The sequence below is a fragment of the Rhinoderma darwinii genome, chromosome 8 (genome assembly GCF_050947455.1).
Source record: "Rhinoderma darwinii isolate aRhiDar2 chromosome 8, aRhiDar2.hap1, whole genome shotgun sequence".
NCBI lineage: Eukaryota > Metazoa > Chordata > Amphibia > Anura > Rhinodermatidae > Rhinoderma > Rhinoderma darwinii.
This window is the reverse complement of record NC_134694.1, coordinates 125,145,629-125,165,359: the sequence shown is the minus strand read 5'-3', so window position 1 is coordinate 125,165,359 and position 19,731 is coordinate 125,145,629. Positions and strand designations below refer to the sequence as shown.

General features: G+C 46.5%; 1 protein-coding gene across 2 annotated transcripts in view; it reads right to left on the bottom strand.

The window, feature by feature from the left end:
• The window catches only part of CHM (CHM Rab escort protein), a 64,328-nt gene that overhangs the window by 19,511 nt on the left and 25,086 nt on the right, over positions 1-19,731 (bottom strand). For both annotated transcript variants that reach the window (XM_075836607.1, XM_075836608.1), the window contains exons 5-9: positions 18,907-19,264; positions 17,928-18,044; positions 17,653-17,773; positions 17,123-17,345; positions 9,112-9,189 (exon numbers count right to left, since the gene is read on the bottom strand). In XM_075836607.1, coding sequence (XP_075692722.1) covers positions 9,112-9,189; positions 17,123-17,345; positions 17,653-17,773; positions 17,928-18,044; positions 18,907-19,264 — 897 coding nt within the window. The remainder of the gene's footprint in view (positions 1-9,111; positions 9,190-17,122; positions 17,346-17,652; positions 17,774-17,927; positions 18,045-18,906; positions 19,265-19,731) is intronic.

Below are 19,731 nucleotides of genomic sequence, written 5' to 3'. Positions count from 1 at the left end.
GAAGGGAGATAGGACCTTGAAGTCCGTTTCTTCCAGGGCTGGCGTCAGCACCAGGACCCACTGGTAAACAGGTCTGTCAAGCTGAGAGTGGGGTAGACCGGAGACCTCCCATAAACCTGGAGCCGGCCTCGGCATCCTCCCAATTGTTGTCCATGCATGGTGAACCCTTAATAGGTGTTGTCTGATATTAGAAAAAAAGGGTCTACATTTTTTCCAGAAACAGCAGCACTCTTTGATGGGGACTCATTCGAATGAGGATAAGCTGCAGTACCAGACACAACCATGGACGAAAAATATTGGACCCTTTTTTCTAATCCTGAACAACCCCATTAAAGGGATATTCCACTCAGACATTTATGTTATATCCTGTGGTATAAATGTCCAATAGATGCAGGCCTCACCTCTGGGACCCGGACCCCCTGCCTCTCCCTTCATTCCCCACCTGGAGATGGCAGTCACCTCACCGGACAGCATGGGGGGTTGGGGGACCCCTGTTCTGGAGACACACGCAGGCCCTAGAGGGGGAACCCACATCTATCGTCAGAAATGAATACCACAGGATATGCCATAAATATCTGTAAAGGGAATAACCCTTTCATTTCTATGGCCGGGTTTAGACTTTGAACTAGTGGAACCGGCAACTATCCCCCTCCCCCATCTCTATAGCCAATTTATGGCAGATATATGGACATTTTTATTTCCCGTTAATATTCCCATGTCGTGGCTGTGATGAACCGCGCAGCCCCTTATAATGTCTCCCGAGCAGAAAGAACACAAATAAACCTCAGATGATATTTTCTGGGCTCCGCTTTACATAATGTATTTACTTCTCGTGCAGGCCGCAGGTTCCCTTTAAATGGCGGATCTAGGCGTTCCGGTGTAATCGCGACGCCCTGGATATGAATCACGACCTCTGACAGTATAAACTCAGGCTGGGTCTGTTCTGTATTAAGGAACGATTTTCTTAACCTGCTCGCACAGGTGACAATGGCGCAGCGGGGAGACATTAACCTTCCGGTATTACTGTGGAATAAACTCAATGACTTGTCGCCGTGATGGATCTCATTCACTCAGCGTCTCGGCTGCTCCTAATCCTTAAGAAATAAAATGTAAATCCCTCCATATTGTATCCAGAACGCAGAATGTCGTCTCAGCGCCGCTTGTGAGAAGACAAAACACCTGATGAAACCTTCCAGACACCGGATCTAGAGAGCGTGCGCCGGCGGCATTAACCCCGTACTGGCTGCAGCGAGAAACGGAGCACAGAGAACCAGAGGCCAAGAATCAAAGTGATGGAAAACACAAACAAAGCAATGGGAGGAGTGCGACCCTATAATGGGCAGATGGTGACATCATATAGGTAGAGGGCAGATGGTGACATCATATAGGTAGAGGTCAGATGGTGACATCATATAGGTAGAGGGCAGATGGTGACATCATATAGGTAATGGGCAGATGGTGACATCATATAGATAGAGGGCAGATGGTGACATCATATAGGTAGAGGGCAGATGGTGACATCATATAGGTAGAGGGCAGATGGTGACATTATATAGGTAGAGGGCAGATGGTGACATCATATAGGTAGAGGGCAGATGGTGACATCATATAGGTAATGGGCAGATGGTGACATCATATAGGTAATGGGCAGATGGTGACATCATATAGGTAGAGGGCAGATGGTGACATCATATAGGTAGAGGGCAGATGGTGACATCATATAGGTAATGGGCAGATGGTGACATCATATAGGTAGAGGGGGACGCATGGCATTACATACCCTTTCACCATAACATCAAAACCACTGGCAGGTGAAGGGAAAAATATCTGGTTACAATGGCGCCTGATGGGCTGGGGTGTGGGGGGGGGGGGATATATTAAGCAGCAAGTGATCAGTCGGTTCTTGAAATTGAAGTTGGAAGCAGGAAAAATGGGCAAATATAAAGATCTGTGGTGTTTCTTGTATGCGGCGGTACCTACCAAAAGTTCTCCAAGGAAGGACAACCGGTGACCAGCGACAGGATCATGGGCAACCAAGTCTCACTGACGCACCCGGGGAGTGAAGGCTCAACCATCTGGGTCAATCCCACAGAAGAGCCACTGTAGCCACAATGGTATGGGACTGTGTAGCCGCAGACCGGTCAGAGCGCCCATGCTGATCACCGTCCACCGCCAAAAGCCCCTACACTGGTCACGTGATCACCAGAACTGGAGCAATGGAAGAAGACGCCTGGTCTGATGAATCACGTGTTACATCAGGTGGACGGCCGGGTGCGTGTGCGTTGCGGACCTGGGGGAGATATTACCAGGATGCATTATGGGAAGAAGACAAGCCGGCGGGGGCAGGGTGATGGACAACGTTCTGCTGGGAAACTTTGTGTCCTGACATTCATGTGGATGTGACACGTAACCCCGACCTAAACATTGCTGCAGACTGCCCCTTCATGGCAGCATATTCACTTATGGCAGTGCCCTCTGTCAGCAGGAGAGTGCCCCCGCCACACTGCAGGATAACAACGCCCCCCGCCACGCTGCAGGATAACAACGCCCCCCCGCCGCCACGCTGCAGGATAACGCCCCCAGCCGCCACGCTGCAGGATAACAACGCCCCCCCGCCGCCACACTGCAGGATAACAACGCCCCCCCGCCGCCACGCTGCAGGATAACAACGCCCCCCCGCCGCGCTGCAGGATAACGCCCCCAGCCGCCACGCTGCAGGATAACGCCCCCAGCCGCCACGCTGCAGGATAACGCCCCCAGCCGCCACGCTGCAGGATAACGCCCCCAGCCGCCACGCTGCAGGATAACAACGCCCCCAGCCGCCACGCTGCAGGATAACAACGCCCCCAGCCGCCACGCTGCAGGATAACAACGCCCCCAGCCGCCACGCTGCAGGATAACGCCCCCGCCGCCACGCTGCAGGATAACGCCCCCCGCTGCCACGCTGCAGGATAACGCCCCCCGCTGCCAAACTGCAGGATAACGCCCCCCCGCCACACTGCAGACATAGTCCAGGAATGATGAGGAACATGACAAAGGCTTCAAGATGTCTCCAAATTCCCCAGATCTCCATCCGACGGACCATCTGTGGGATGTGCTGGAGAAACGTCCGATCCCTGGAGGCCGCACCTCACACCCTACAGGATCTGCCGCCGACGTCTTGTGGAGTCCATGACACCGGGTCACAGCTGTGAGGGGGCACGAGGGCGACGACACAATATTACGGGGGTGGTTGTAATCTAATGGCTGATTCTCGGTATATAACGCCATTCTGCTTGTTCATTCCTTCCTTTTATTTGGAGGGGGGGCGTCCATTTAGTCTGTTCCCTTCTTCCTTTTTTTGGCAGCAGTTCTGGGCATGGAGACGCTCGCTGCTGCACTTTGTGGTGGTTCTCCAATATGGCCAATAAAGTTTACCCCCCCCCTCCCCCCATATTACTTCTATATACCCTAATGAGGAAGATTGGAAGGGGTTGTCAAAAATGTAGAAGCCCTTTAAAGGCCGAGTACATCTTTGAAATAGTTTTTTTTTTTTTAAATAAAAATCTCTATCGTTGTGTTTGGTGCAACTTTATAATACATTTTTATTAAAAATTATCTTTACGTTTTGAGATTCAGCTGCTTTGTATCCTGTATCTAGAGCAGCTGTATCGTTCGCTAAGACCTGAATCCGTCAGTCCTGCGAACCAGACGGGTTCAGTGACAGCAGGTCCTGCTTGACTCTGACACGCAGGATGCATGATGCACCGGTTAGGCTCTGTTCACACACAATCAAAAAGTCTGAAAATATGGAGCTTCAAAGGAAAACAGCTCCTGATTTTTAGACGTTTTTTTAAGCCACTCGCGATTTTCGCTGCGTTTTTTTATGGCCCATTGGAACAGAACAGTTTTTCCCATTGCAATCAATCGGCAGATGTTTGGAGGCGTTCTGCTTCCGATTTTTCGGCCGTACCATCACATCTAAGATATGAACTGTCAGAGACACGCAGGACTCGTCGACACTGAACAGGGCAGGTCCGCAGGACTGACGGATTCAGGTCTTCGCGAAGTATACAGCTACTCTAGATACAGGATACAAAGCAGCTGTATCTCAAAAAGTAAAAATAATTTTTAAATAAAAACTAATTATAAAGTTGCACCAATCACACCGATAGAGATTTTTATTTAAAAAAATAAAAATAATAATAAAAAAATCCCTTTCAAAGGTGTACTTGGCCTTTAAGGTTTAACACCGATGCGGTGAGATGTAGAAATGCCATTGTTTTGTAGGATACCTAAAATATTACAGAGAGACCTGGATAAGCTGCAGCATGGGGAGAACATGGCAGATGAAATGTAATGTTGATAAATGTAAAGTAATGCACCTAGGACGCAATAATAATAATAATAATGCATATACATTACATGGAATAACAGAACAAGAATATGACCTGGATTTTCTGTTTACAAATAAGCTAAGCAGCACTCAATGTCAAGCAGCAGCTGCAAAAGCAAGAAGGATTTTAGCATGTATAAAAAGAGAGAATCTAATATTACCCCTCTATAAATCTAATATTACCCCTCTATAAATCTAATATCACCCCTCTATAAATCTAATATCACCCCTCTATAAATCTAATATCACCCCTCTATAAATCTAATATCACCCCTCTATAAATCTAATATCACCCCTCTATAAATCTAATACCACCCCTCTATAAATCTAATATCACCCCTCTATAAATCTAATATCACCCTCTATAAATCTAATATTACCCCTCTATAAATCTAATACCACCCCTCTATAAATCTAATATCACCCCTCTATAAATCTAATATCACCCCTCTATAAATCTAATACCACCCCTCTATAAATCTAATATTACCCCTCTATAAATCTAATATTACCCCTCTATAAATCTAATATCACCCCTCTATAAATCTAATATCACCCCTCTATACATCTAATATTACCCCTCTATAAATCTAATATCACCCCTCTATATTCATCATAAGGCCACATCTCAATTATGGGATTCAGTCCTGGGATCTACATTGTAAAAAGGATATAGGAGAACTGGAGAGGGTTCAAAGGCGGCGACTAAATTATTACATGGGATGGGAGGTGTCGCTTACAATGAAAGACTAGAGAAATTGGGCTTGTTCAGCTTGGGGAAAAAAAAAAAAAAAGACGTCGTCGAGGTGATCGGGCGCGTTCAATACAAAGAAATGGCACGTGATCTGTTCTTTACAGACATTTCAGACATCAATATAGGAAAGGGTTCTTTACAGTTACAGCAGTCAAACTATGGAATGCCCGACCCCGAGAGGTAGTGATGGCAGATACGAGGACAACACACAAAACCCAGCAAGATGCGGATCTAATGACGAATGGTGGGGGTTATAATTAATGTAGTGATGAATGACGTGTTATTAGCCTGTGTAACACTGAACTATTTTCTATGGAAATCACTGGGGGGGGTTCTAATACACATTACCTGGGGGGGGGTCTAATACACATCACCTGGGGGGGGGGTCTAATACACATCACCGGGGGGGGGGGGTCTAATACACATCACCCGGGGGGGGGGGGTCTAATACACATCACATGGGGGGGGGGTCTAATACACATCACATGGGGGGGGGGTCTAATACACATCACCTGGGGGGGGGGGGTCTAATACACATCACCTGGGGGGGTATCTAATACACATCACCTGGGGGGGTATCTAATACACATCACCTGGGGGGGGTATCTAATACACATCACCTGGGGGGGGTATCTAATACACATCACTGGAGGGTTGTCTAATACACATAACTGGGGGGGGTCTAATACACATCACTTGCGGGGGGGTCTAATACACATCACTTGCGCGGGGGGTCTAATACACATCACTTGCAGGGGGGGGGGGGTCTAATACACATCACTTGCGGGGGGGTCTAATACACATCACTTGCGGGGGGGGTCTAATACACATCACTTGCGGGGGGGTCTAATACACATCACTTGCGGGGAGGTCTAATACACATCACTTGCGGGGGGGGTCTAATACACATCACCGGGGGGGGGGTCTAATACACATCACCCGGGGGGGGGGGGGTCTAATACACATCACCCGGGGGGGGGGGTCTAATACACATCACCGGGGGGGGGGTCTAATACACATCACCCGGGGGGGGGGGGGGTCTAATACACATCACCCGGGGGGGGGGTGGTCTAATACACATCACCGGGGGGGGGGGGGGGTCTAATACACATCACCCGGGGGGGGGGGGGGGTCTAATACACATCACCCGGGGGGGTCTAATACACATCACCTGGGGGGGGGGTCTAATACACATCACCTGGGGGGGGGTCTAATACACATCACCTGGGGGGGGGGGGGGTCTAATACACATCACCTGGGGGGGGGGTCTAATACACATTACATGGGGGGGGGGGTCTAATACACATCACCTGGGGGGGGGGGGTCTAATACACATCACCTGGGGGGGTATCTAATACACATCACCTGGGGGGGTATCTAATACACATCACCTGGGGGGGGGTATCTAATACACATCACCTGGGGGGGGTATCTAATACACATCACCTGGGGGGGGGATCTAATACACATCACTGGAGGGTTGTCTAATACACATAACTGGGGGGGGTCTAATACACATCACTTGCGGGGGGGTCTAATACACATCACTTGCGCGGGGGGTCTAATACACATCACTTGCAGGGGGGGGGGGGGTCTAATACACATCACTTGCGGGGGGGTCTAATACACATCACTTGCGGGGGGGGTCTAATACACATCACTTGCGGGGGGGGTCTAATACACATCACTTGCGGGGAGGTCTAATACACATCACTTGCGGGGGGGGTCTAATACACATCACTTGCGGGGAGGTCTAATACACATCACTTGCGGGGGGGTCTAATACACATCACTTGCGGGGGGGGGGTCTAATACACATCACTTGCGGGGGGGGGTCTAATACACATCACTTGCGGGGGGGTCTAATACACATCACTGGGGGGGTTTAGTCCCCATATATGGCCGGCACGGACACAAACATCGCACCTGCCGGGCTCATATACATTGAAGATGTTCATATGGGGGGGGGGGGGGGTGAATGCGGCTACAATCTCCGTAAAACACAATCTACAACGTTTCTTTCCTGTTCACAAAGACGACTGTAATGTATCGGGCAGGAAATGAAATGGTCTGGAATTTCATCCATTTGTCACAATGTTGCAGAAGTAACCACATCCCCCCCCCCCCATTAAACATCCCCCCCCCCATTAAACATCCCCCCCCCCCATTAAACATCCTCCACACAGAACAAGCTTTGATTTACACCCTGGATAGAAATGATGCACCTTTAGAAAAGACAGAAGCCGTTTGGACCTTTCCCCCCCTCTCTCTTTATCTGCAGGCTGAACATTACAGCAATAACTCAGGAACATGAAAGCAGCTGCAAAAACACAAGGTGTAAACGGCTCAATCCTGAGAGGCCTGCGGATCCTCCGACCTGATCAAAGGCGACTCCAGAGATTACACCAGCGATCATCGGACTGGAAGCGCTGCTCCACTTCTAAATGGCATCTTACAGGTTAAATCTCCATATAATCATGAGTAACTTCGTAAATCCTTTGCTTTTACTTATCTTGTCCTGATCTAGAGGTATATTGTGTCCTATACTCCAGTTGCATCCAAAGCAGCATTCACAATATTACTGATTTGTAATTCAAGTACCCCCTGCTTGTCTGGTGTCCGTATAGGGGGTGTATAATTTGTTGTAATATAAGAGAGGCATTGTGATTTAGTCTGAGGAAGAAGAAACTATATCCCCATCAAAGCAATGCAGCAGAGCTGAGCCAAGATGACAGGAGCGTGTCTGCTCGCACAATGCTGATGGAGTCCAAGTGGAAAGCAACAGAATTGGGGACTCTGCTCTGGAGGATTCCGATATATTAGGACGGGTGTATTAGTGTTCCAAGATCCCGGTGTAAATACCATTATAAATGTAATCACTACATCCCCTGCTGATTCAGAGTCTGCACTACACATGCCATGAGCGGTAGTTAACCAGGAACCATCAGTGTACAGTCGTCTGAAGTGTAAAGCACTACATCTTTTAGAATGCAATGCATCACAGTACAGTGTAATATGGGGGATCCTGTGCGTGTCAGTTCTGATGGATTCCAAGTAGAAGCCAGACCTCTGTACAGTGACTGCAATAAACAATAGGTCTATCATATTACCGCACAACAGAGAAGTAGAAGGCAGAACTGAAACGTGACATCCTGAAGAATAATAACTAAAAGGAAAGGAAGTGTGAATGCAGCTCTGGAAGTGACTGGAGTAGAAAATATAACGTAACAACAAAAGAACAACAATAAACTTTCTGCAAAGTAACATCATTGTATGTAAATTGAATATTTAAAGGGAGAGACCATTGAGAATGCAGCTCTGGAAGTGACTGGAGTAAAAGACATGATGTAATTCAAGATTAGTACCAGAGCCAAGTCAAACAAAAGTCACTCATGGCTTATTATATCTATGGGATTACACAGTAAAACGAGGTTCAGAAGTGAATCAGGTCTCGCAGCCACCCAGGGACCGAAGGGTTAAGTCAACCTTCAAGAGCAGGGACAGAAAGGGCAGGGTGGTTTATGACAACAATCTACCTAGAACTCATTAAAGTCTTTTCTCTGGGAGTGACATGCATTATCAGCAGAGATTAATCTGATGAGTCTTTAGGTGAGCGCCATCTAAAAAAAAACAAAACCCGCCAATAACAGGAGCTTTGTGTCATCTGATGAAAATCAATTAGACTGGTAAGGCCAGAAGAAAAACTAACATCCGTCATCGCCAGCCCCCCCGGCAGCTCAAATGATTTGTCTTCCAAGCCTGGATGATCAGGAGCTGGAGTCATATCACTGGGGAAAATTAATTTATTTTCTATACTGAGGGCCCGACTTCCTTCATTGTGCAGGACCAATACACAGATTACTTTTAATCAAGGTTGATATGTCATTAATACCGCCCGGCTCTTTGAAGTTTTTTTTCCCCCTTAATCGACTGCGGCATTTTTCGTGTGTAAATAAAAGGAAGGTTAAAGGGAAAGACTCACTCTGAGGCCGGCGCGTCCACCAGCAGAGCCTGCAGGGAGTGATGCAGACAGTAGGTCCCCCCGAACACCGCGCTCATCCTGCAAGACAAAACTATGGTTATATAGAATCCGAAAGATCCGCTGGAGTTTATTACAATGTATCCAAGACGGCACCGAGATACAGAATAATCAACGACATCGTATAGACGGCAATGACATCGTATAACCAATGACATCGTATAGACCAATGACATCGTATAGACCAATGACATCGTATAGACCAATGACATCGTATAGACCAATGACATCGTATAGACCAATGACATCGTATAGACCAATGACATCGTATAGACCAATGACATCGTATAGACCAATGACAGGGGGACAAGCGGCAAAAAGTAACGGATCATCGGTGACTTTGTATCCTGCAAGACGCAGCAGAAGAGACAAATAATCCGTCTCATGGAACCCTATAAACAAATCCGTATATATAATAATGAGTGTATAAAGTAACGTCTGTCACATTGTAAGTAATCAAATATAATCCGATACATAACACATCCAATAATAACAAAAAATATCTTCTGCGGCCACAGGTTCTCCTGACCCCAACCGCAGGTTAACGGCACATCCTTCAATAAATAGAACATCTGAACCATTAGATGAACTATTTGTTTCTTTACCCGGATCCCCCCACTATTCTGTGCATCACAACACACCCCAATTGCACCCCTGTTCATCCTTCGCCTCCTGGATCATAAAAAGAATGCAAAAACTACAGTGAAGACTGACACAGGGTTATAGGAGAGACGGCACCGAGCGGATTTTTAGCCTTTCAGCGGATTTAGGCTATTCAGGGTCTGTGGAAAGTTGTGTGACAATTTACCCATATGGACATATTCACTATATATATATATATAGGAATTCATTAATCCCAGAGCAGAGACCAGCAATGATTGATGAAAACGTTTTGATTTCGGCTCCTCGTCTTCCTGCAGGTTCTTCACCTGGTCAAATGAGGTTTATAGATGGTTTTCTAGGAGTGTCCAATAATCCGACAATCTGACACTCATCGGGTTTAGAGGATTCAATTCTACTGAATGGCGATCGACAGGTTTACGTTTTATTACTTGCGCTCTTCACCGTAAAAAAAAGAAATGAATAAAAGCATTAAAGTTGCCTCCGTATTTTGGACCCCGGCTCCTTGTAGGCGACTGTCCCCCGGCCGTGCTGCTCGAACGCGACAAGACATTGGAATTGGGCGCTGCGCTGATCGCACAATCGTGTAACGCTCCGCAAACAAGCGATGGTTATCAGAGCGACCTGCGGGGGACTTCCGGGGGGGGCTCCCATCATATAAATGGGGACACATTGTATTTTTTGGGTTCAGCCTGGTCCACAATGGAGCCTTGATTCGGTAGCCCTGGTGCCATTAACCCCTGAACGACAGACGGTTAAAGTGATATTCTTCCCTCTAATTAACTTGCTCCTGTCACCGGCAATAAGCGGAGTTCTGCTGACAGACACTCGCAGGACGCACTCGGCTTCAACTTTGCCCTGTTGACTTCAAATCATATTACGGCGAAATTAACAGTTGTGAAAATCTCCGTCCCGACCGTCCCGCCCGGCGCAGCCTTTAAATGCCATTTCAGCTTCTATCAAAGAAAGAATCAGCGGTTGTAATTTTTAATACAGATGCAAAACAATAGGCCCCATTAATAGCGGGGCCCTGACAGCGCGGCTCGCCGTGATTTATGAGCCGGTGTATAATTTGATTATTTTATTAATTCTGCTGATTACGGTTTGGGTTAATACGGTGAAGGTCGCTCCCAGAATAAATCTTCATTACGTTTCACAGAGAAGATAAAACGCCGGCAATGAGTTGTTTGCTTTAATTAAACACTAATGTAACAGGAAAAGAAAAGAGGCCGGAGGCTCGTCGCATCTGCTGCGGCCGGGGGAGGGGAGACCATGCGCTCAGACGCCAATCACGCCGGACAAGTCAAGGCCTTTATTGCTGCCCGAAAACCAAAGGGAATAAATGTATCAAAAAGAAAATAAATGAATAATAAAGGAAATGAAACAATAGAACGGTGTGGAATGAAACATCTGCCCTTCAGGAGTCAGAGAAAGCGGTGTGACAAACCCCTGCCATCACCCAGCTTTCCCAGGAACGGATATCGCTGTAATGGCTGAATAGGTTTTCATTTGATAAAGGAGGACGAATCTAGGACCAGGACTTCTATTTATTGAAGATTTCTGTTTCGGAGGTAATGTGGGGGGTGCCATGATCGGGACCCCCTTTATGAGAGAGAGCAGATGCCAATTACAAGGACTCCCCTTCTAGGGAACCCCAATGTCCGTGCACTACACTATTTGTGGGGGACCCCAGTAATCATTCTCAATAGCTGAGATTTTCCAAAAAGACAATACATTTTTAAAGTTTCTCCTCGGCCCCTTCTGACGGGTCACGCCACATATTGGGGAATTACTAATGAAGAAATCCCCTAATAAATGAGTTCACTATAAAACATTGAGGGATCACCGGCTGGAGGGAAATCACTGCACATGGGAGGCGGCTGGACAGGTCACATGACTAGGTAGGGACGCGCACGATTATCTCATTCCCTTTCGTGAACAGGATGGTCGTCGTCGCAGGAAACGGAGGAAGGTGAAATCCAGCCGATGTAGGAGCACGGAGGACCTCAGGACGTGTGAAGATAGACAGGCAAAGGTGAAATGACAAAATACTGTTCAATTCCTTTAATCCGGCATCTGATGGTCTGGAAAACTTCTGATATCCCAGCACGATGTGAAGTCCCAGAACTGCAGGGTCACCGGATATCTCAGAAGCTGCCGCCTGTTTTATGTACTTTTCTATGACCATCCAATAATCCAGAAGAACAGGAGCCGGACAGCGCGGGATACACGGACTCACTACATGATCCCACTGATTATTGACCCCGCTCATAGTCTCGTGAGATTCCAGACCATCAGACAGTGCTATTCTGGATACAAGTGCCAGACTATCAGATGAGATACAAGAAAACATTCGTTTCACGGTGTATGATATAAAACGGCTTCAGCTTCTCTGACACAAAGCCCACGTCCAGCATATACTCAGGGCCGCCCTTGGGTTGGGGGTGCCCTGTGCAGTACCTCCTATCAATGCCCCATCCCCTCCACTTATAGTGCCCAAATAATACAATCCTACAGTGTACAAACCACCACATGAAACCGTGCCTGTAAAAGCTGTACTAATAATACTGCTGGTTGTTATTGGAAACAGTCAGCAAGCTTGTGGACAGACAGCCCCTAACAGTTTAGCTCCTTTAATGCAGAGCCCGGGGTAATAATGACCCTTCCCAGAATGCAAATCACCAGAGCAAGCGCCCTGAAGACACTGAAGCAGCAGGAAAAGCTGTGAGATTTCAGCTCTGAAGCTGGACAATCTATACATCTCTGCAAAACAAAAACAACATTAGCATACACGTCACAACCCACCTGTCCCTAAGCCCACCCGGTCAGCCTGTTGCTCATTGGACATTCTGAAACCAGGAAGCCCCCCAGGAACTACGGTCTTCATTTTTTTTTACAAAAAAATAACAAAAACACATTTTCCAAAGTAACGGCATCAGAATGCAGGCGGCTTGTCGGGACCCCCTACCTCCCCAAGATACCAGCAATGCTGAGCTGTAGCTACGTGCGGAGCCGGGACCACCGCAGGACGGGTTATAGGAATATTAGAAGGACTTTTTCCTGCAGCGCCAGCACCAAGGGCACAGACGCGTCCCATCACTTTATTAACGATAATGCCCAATGATCTGTGAATAACCTGCAAAGAAAATGAAGATTATTGAGCTACTTCCTCCATCTCTCCATCCATCACGGCAGAGCCGCTTCTCAATGATAGATCGTCCCCCCTCCCCCCGCTGTTTATTTCAGGCGCATCCTCCGGTGAGGAAACAAACAACTCTGCTGGACTCGTCGCCCTGTAATCCGGCAGCGAGACTCGTGCCACAAGGATTCACGGATCTGTAGACGTGGAAAGATGTCAGGACACCGCTGGCGGGGCCGGTGAGCTCTGCACAAACGTGGCGAGGTGATCGCGAACACATTCGAGGCTGTCCGAAGCTTTCCGTAATTTAGAATCCCCTAAATTCAATGGTGCCGTACTGAGCATGCCCGTGTGGTGATGCCGAAATCAGTGGCGCCCTTAGGAATCACCAACCTGCGGTGGAGGGGACCAGGTGTAGAGATCTCTAGGGGGCGCCAAGGAATCGTTCTAAAAAATAATGGGGGTCACGGCTAATCTCTCCTGATAGGTCAGAATGTAACTGAAAAATCTGCGAAAAAATATTAAAATGATCCACATTTCTGTAAAAAAATTGTGTAATTAAAACCATTTGCAAGATCTCTGCTTGCTGCCAGTTAACTCGTTTGAATCCCAGAGGGTAAAAAAAAACTCCTAGAGACCTAATACTTCTCACAGCTGAAGGTTTGTTACATTCATACACATTGTAAACAAAAATTTCTCTCCGGTCCTGATATTTAGTTACAATGTATCCGCGCAGGTAAAACGTATCAGTCTACGGTCCAGGCTGTTGAGATCACAAAGGATCGTCCAGACTGGATACAACTGTAACAAGCCCTCAGCTGTGAGAAGTATTAGGCAGAAAATGTAGCACGTGCTTTAAAAATTTGGCGCAAATTAAGTTACAGCCACCAAACCTATAGCGGGGGGGAAATGAAAAGCTGTAAGGTTTCTGTATCATACATACGTGCGCAATTTTCTACAATTCCGTATGACAACTAAATTTGGTCTAAAATCTAAAACGCAGAATTGGCGCGGCGCCTACCACGTTCAAATTGACTCGGCTTTCAAAATATTACAAACGAGATCTAGATGAATACAACAAGGACTGCTCCATCTGTATCCGATAGTAAGAATTAAAGTTTCCCATTTGTGTCTGTATAAATGGCGCGGAGGGTAAAGCGTCGCACCGCCGTTTACAATAAAGCTGACATCTTTGGTCTCTGTTTATGCAGCAAACCCGTTGATAAGGAGAAGGATGTGACTTCCAAATGTCTTTGGATCATTCCCATAAATATGTATGCGCGCCATATATAACAGCAGCCTTGATGAGAACACGCGGAGTAACCGGCTGCGAGAATCGCTTAAGAGGTTTACATTAAAACGGAATGTGGGACGGCGGCTAGAAATCACCCGGAAAACGACACCTTATTCTGATAAGCTGCAGATAACGGCAGTGAGGGATGATGTATGGGCGCCGCGCTCACCACTTTACTATACGTACTAAACAATAGGCCGCAAATATTCTTCATTACCGCGCGGTGATAAAACGCTCACACGTGTCACATTGGGGACTTCAGAATATAATTTTGAGGTGAAATCCGAGCCAGGTGGAGGGGAGGGGGGGCTGTTTAGTGTTGGGAGAAGTCGTCCGCCCTTCGCTCTATTTACAATTTTCACCTCACGGTGATGGACGGACTTGACTTTTAATCAGACGGGAGATAAAACGGCGATATAACCTGTGAGAGCGACGAGGGCATCAAGGCCTCCGGTCAACAGCGAGGGACAGGCTGGCGTTTCGATGAAGTCAAAGCGCGGCTGCTCAGTAACACAGGTTCCTCAGCTTTAATTATAGTGTGCTGATCATCATTGGATGCAGCTCTGGAGGTGACTGGAGTAATCTCTGAGGCTTCAGGACATCACGGCAGCTCATGCCAATTCAAAGTCTGTACTAGGCATGATGTGTAATGCATTGTAATCCAGTAGTTTAAAGGTTGAAAACACCACATCTCTCAGAATGCAACACATCGGAGTGCAGTGTACTGTCAGAGCACAAAGTGCGTTCTGGTGATTTGCATTCTGGGAAATGTCATCTTGACAACAGGCTCTGTATAAATATCTGAAGTAGGACAAAAACTGACTGACCCCCTACACTATAGGAGTTCAGCTAAGCTGTAAGGGGCGGTTCGTCAACAAGCTTGCTGACTGTTTCCAGCTACAACCAGCAGAATTGTGAGTGCAGCTCTAAAGTAGAAGATTTACAAAATTACTCAGCATGTCCCTCAGCTGATTGGTTGACAGGGAGTGCATGACCGCCTGGAACTCCTTTAGGAGACCATGTCATAAAGCCGGTCACGATCCCTATAGATTAACCAGATGAGAATCGCACGGTTTTATACCCAGCATGCACTTCTTTACCACCCCCTATCCAGCTTTCCTGGAATACTGAACGGCACATTTTCCTTGTTTTGCACGCAGGTAAATTTGGGTTTCACCCAAACTAATGTCTTTTGATCCCCAGGATAGCATAAAATGCTGCAATGTTTTGGTCTTTCCACCGCAGGACGTCACCGAGAAGGAATGTCACCCCTCCGACACCGCTGCACACCAGAAGCCGCTGCTCCAGCTTTCATCTCTGACACTTCACTTCCATCCATCAGCGGCTCACAGAGACTTTCCCATCACAGAGCAGCAGAGCGAAGGAGAAATATTTCCCATCACACTGAGGCCGGTATTTCCAGAGCACCTGCCGTAGTCTACAGCTCCGTGTACACGGGTATTACACCTGGTGATGGGGCAACGACCTGCATTGAATAACTCTTATTCAATGCAGAAAAATAAATTACAGTTTAACTTCAGATTTATTATTTACATTATTTTGTACTTTTCTCCAGTCACATCCAGAGCTGCATTCACAATTCTGCTGCTTTTCTGTTAGCTCTCAGGCTGCAGGACCTTACATCTATCTGCTTCCCCCTGATAATTCAGTGTCTTTACAGAGACTGTTCTGCTGTTGTGCATTGTGGAAGATGTAGTGTTCACACTGGGCAGTGCCACGTAGCAGTGTGTAGAAAAATACACACAACACAATGCAGCAGTGAAGTGCGTCTGATCTCAGATAAGATGTAGGGAGAAGTGCCTGTCATCATAGTACTGACCGATTTCCACCAGCAGAATTGTGAATGCAGCTTCGTGTGTGAATGGAGTTTTATCCTCTATCCTTTACATTATAGCTGACCCGATATAAGCCATAGAATAATGTATGAAACGACGTGACGTCTGGTGATATTCTATTCAGACGTTCCGGAGATGGTCTGGTCTCCTACCCAGGTGACTGTGTGATAACCACTAATGTCTGCCATTACACTGCCTATAGGAGTCAACACCCAGCTTTCCACAAACCCTGAATGGCAGATAAGTCTATCCAGAGTTACCATGCCCTGACCTCCCTGTCTCCTACTTCTCTGCCTGTGTAAGTGTCAGTCTTCATTGTAGTTCATGAACCAGGAGGCTCAGGATGAAGAAAACTCCTGATCCCTCCAAGACTGAGCAATGATAACAGAGAATGAGGGAAAACACAGGGACAGATGAAGCCGGGATATAAAAGTAGTCCCGGGATTATCACATGACAATGCTGCGTCTGTGACGGGGATCTACCGTGGGTCTTGGTCCCTTTCAACAAATATTCTTCTAAATGGGAAAATAGTCCAAACAAAATAGAAACTTATCATTAATAATATCCAGATGACAAACCCATCACCTATTCACAAAAATCATAAATTCCCCAATAGACTCCAAAATCACGGGGAAATTCCATTAATCTGGAATCCGATAATCCAGTCTGGAAATCAGAGCTGCAATATATTGTGCAATCTAATAAAACCAGAAGTCTGAGCAGAGAAAACCCATGAGGATATTCTTCTGATTAAATAAACATTTTGACTTTGCTACAATGTATCTGCGCAGGTAAAATGTATCAGCCAGAGTCCGGTCTGTTTAGCTCAGAGAGGATTCTTTAGACTGGATACATTGTAGCAAACCCTCAGCTGTGACATATATTAGGCCTCTACGGGTTACTAACTGGCGTCCTTGTCTGTTTTACAGATTTCTTCTTTAATAGTCTCCGATGCTGCTGACCCCGCGTAAGGAACACAGAGCGGAGGAGGACTCTGAAGGCCACGTATACACAATCATAGGTGCGGGACGTATGGGACTCACCTGCAAAACGACTGAGGGATCTCTCCCAGGCCGTACATGTGAAACAGGAAAGGGGTGTTGCCGTAACGTCCGAGACACCGCAGGAAATGCTGCGTCGCCTTCAGCCCATCGATAGTGTTGGTGGATTTCGAGACCATCGCAATGGAACTCAGGACAAAGTGCTGCAGACTGGGGGATAACCGCTTACCCTGGAGAAACGCCGAAAACGTGCAATCCTTGTGATCTGTGAAAAGAAACAACAAGTGAATGAACCGTAACCAGAGACTACAACGTGCATCATATCTCCAGTCACATCCGAAGCTGCAAGGGCAGTGCCAGACTCCCATCAGTAATGTGCCTACAGACACAAAGCTGAGCCCACCGATCAGATTTATAAATACAGGTTGGGATGTGACTGGAGCATAGGAAAAATACAATATGATAAAGGGGTTTACCCACAAATCTGACGAGAGATAGATAGATAGATAGATAGATAGATAGATAGATAGATAGATAGATAGATAGATAGATAGATAGATAGATAGATAGACCTTGATATTCTTCTGGATGTTGCTCATACTCCGCGCAGAATGTCAGGAATTTCATCAGCGTTCTCTTCTCGATCATGGACAGCTGTTTGCTGGAGAACACGTCCGCTCGAGAACACGGCACCTGCCAGGCAGGAAACATTCTTCACGTTCTATCATCACTATTTCTTTTGTTTGATTTTCATAATCGCAGCAAAACGTTGGCAATTTTATTTTTTACAAAAATCACATAAAAACGTCTCATGTAAATCCAGCGGAACACAATCCCAGGAACCCACCTGCTCGATCCTGCCGCCATGGTAGGTGAGGATCCTGGTGACGTTCTTAAATTCCGTGTAGCGGCTGACATTGGATTTTATGAGCAAATCGATTAATAAACCACGAGAATACAGGAGCTGCGGAGGAAGCGACATGACAGATGAGAGGACTCTGTACAGCGCAGCGGAATATGTCAGAGATACATAAAGAGTGATAAGAAACAGCCGTGTCTCAGCGCGTTCTATACACGGATATCAGCGTGATCCAATAATCCAGCACTGGCCTCTCCTAAAACCTGCTCTCACATCCCATGACATGGCCTATATAGCTGGAGCATAGGGACTAAATGCATGCATGTCTATTATGGATGGCAGATACAACCCAGTACGGGATAAGTAATGTAATGTATGTACACAGTGACTCCACCAGCAGAATAGTGAGTGCAGCTCTGGAGTATAATATAGGATATAACTCAGGATCAGTACAGGATAAGTAATGTAATGTATGTACACAGTAACTCCACCAGCAGAATAGTGAGTGCAGCTCTGGAGTATAATACAGGATGTAACTCAGGATCAGTACAGGATAAGTAATGTAATGTATGTGCACAGTGACTCCACCAGCAGAATAGTGAGTGCAGCTCTGGAGTATAATACAGGATGTAACTCAGGATCAGTACAGGATAAGTAATGTAATGTATATACACAGTGACTTCACCAGCAGAATAGTGAGTGCAGCTCTGGAGTATAATACAGGATATAACTCAGGATCAGTACAGGATAAGTAATGTAATGTATGTATACAGTGACTCCACCAGCAGAATAGTGATTGCAGCTCTGGAGTATAACTCAGCATTGGTACAGGATAAGTAATGTATGTACACAGTGACTATTGCTTATGTAGATTGATTCAATATGGAAAAAAGTGTCCAGAAAGGGATGTAAAGACTTGACTATTAATAAATACAGTAACACGAAAATTCATATCATAGTCACTGACCTTTGAGACTAGATCGATATTGAATCTCCTCCCTTCCTTGACAATATCAGAGTATGTGACATTTTTCTGGGGCTCGGTTTGGTTCACGGAGACAGAACTAGTTTCTTCTTCACGGACATCACTGGTCGCAGCGCTGGGCGCTTGGTCACTTCCCTCAGACCCCTCATGGTCGGCAGTGGCTGTATTCTCTGACTGAGGCTGGTCCTGGCACTTCACTGCATCGTCCGGCTGCTCAACTGAGCTGGTGGTCTGAGAGGAATCGTCACTGGGAGAATCTGTTTCCTTGGACTCAGTGGTTAAAAGCTCCAGATCTAAGCCAAGTGCCCCAACTTCCTGAACGTTCTCAGAGTCTTCATTTCTAGAGGTAAAAAAGGAAGAATAATATAAATAACTAGTTTGAATGCAGCGATGCAACGGTCAAGATCGCAAATTTCTTATTGTTTTAAGTCTTCTATTCCAGCAAAAAGACTTACCGCAACCGTGAGGTTCCTCTCCAAAAAAGCAACCATTTTATTTATTATACTCCAGAGCTGCACTCACTATTCAGCTGGTGGAGTCACTGTGTACATACATTACTTATCCTGTACTGATCCTGAGTTACATCCTGCATTATACTCCAGAGCTGCACTCACTATTCTGCTGGTGGAGTCACTGTGTACATATATTACATTACTTATCCTGTACTGATCCTGAGTTACATCCTGTATTATACTCCAGAGCTGCACTCACTATTCTGCTGGTGGAGTCACTGTGTACATATATTACATTACTTATCCTGTACTGATCCTGAGTTACATCCTGTATTATACTCCAGAGCTGCACTCA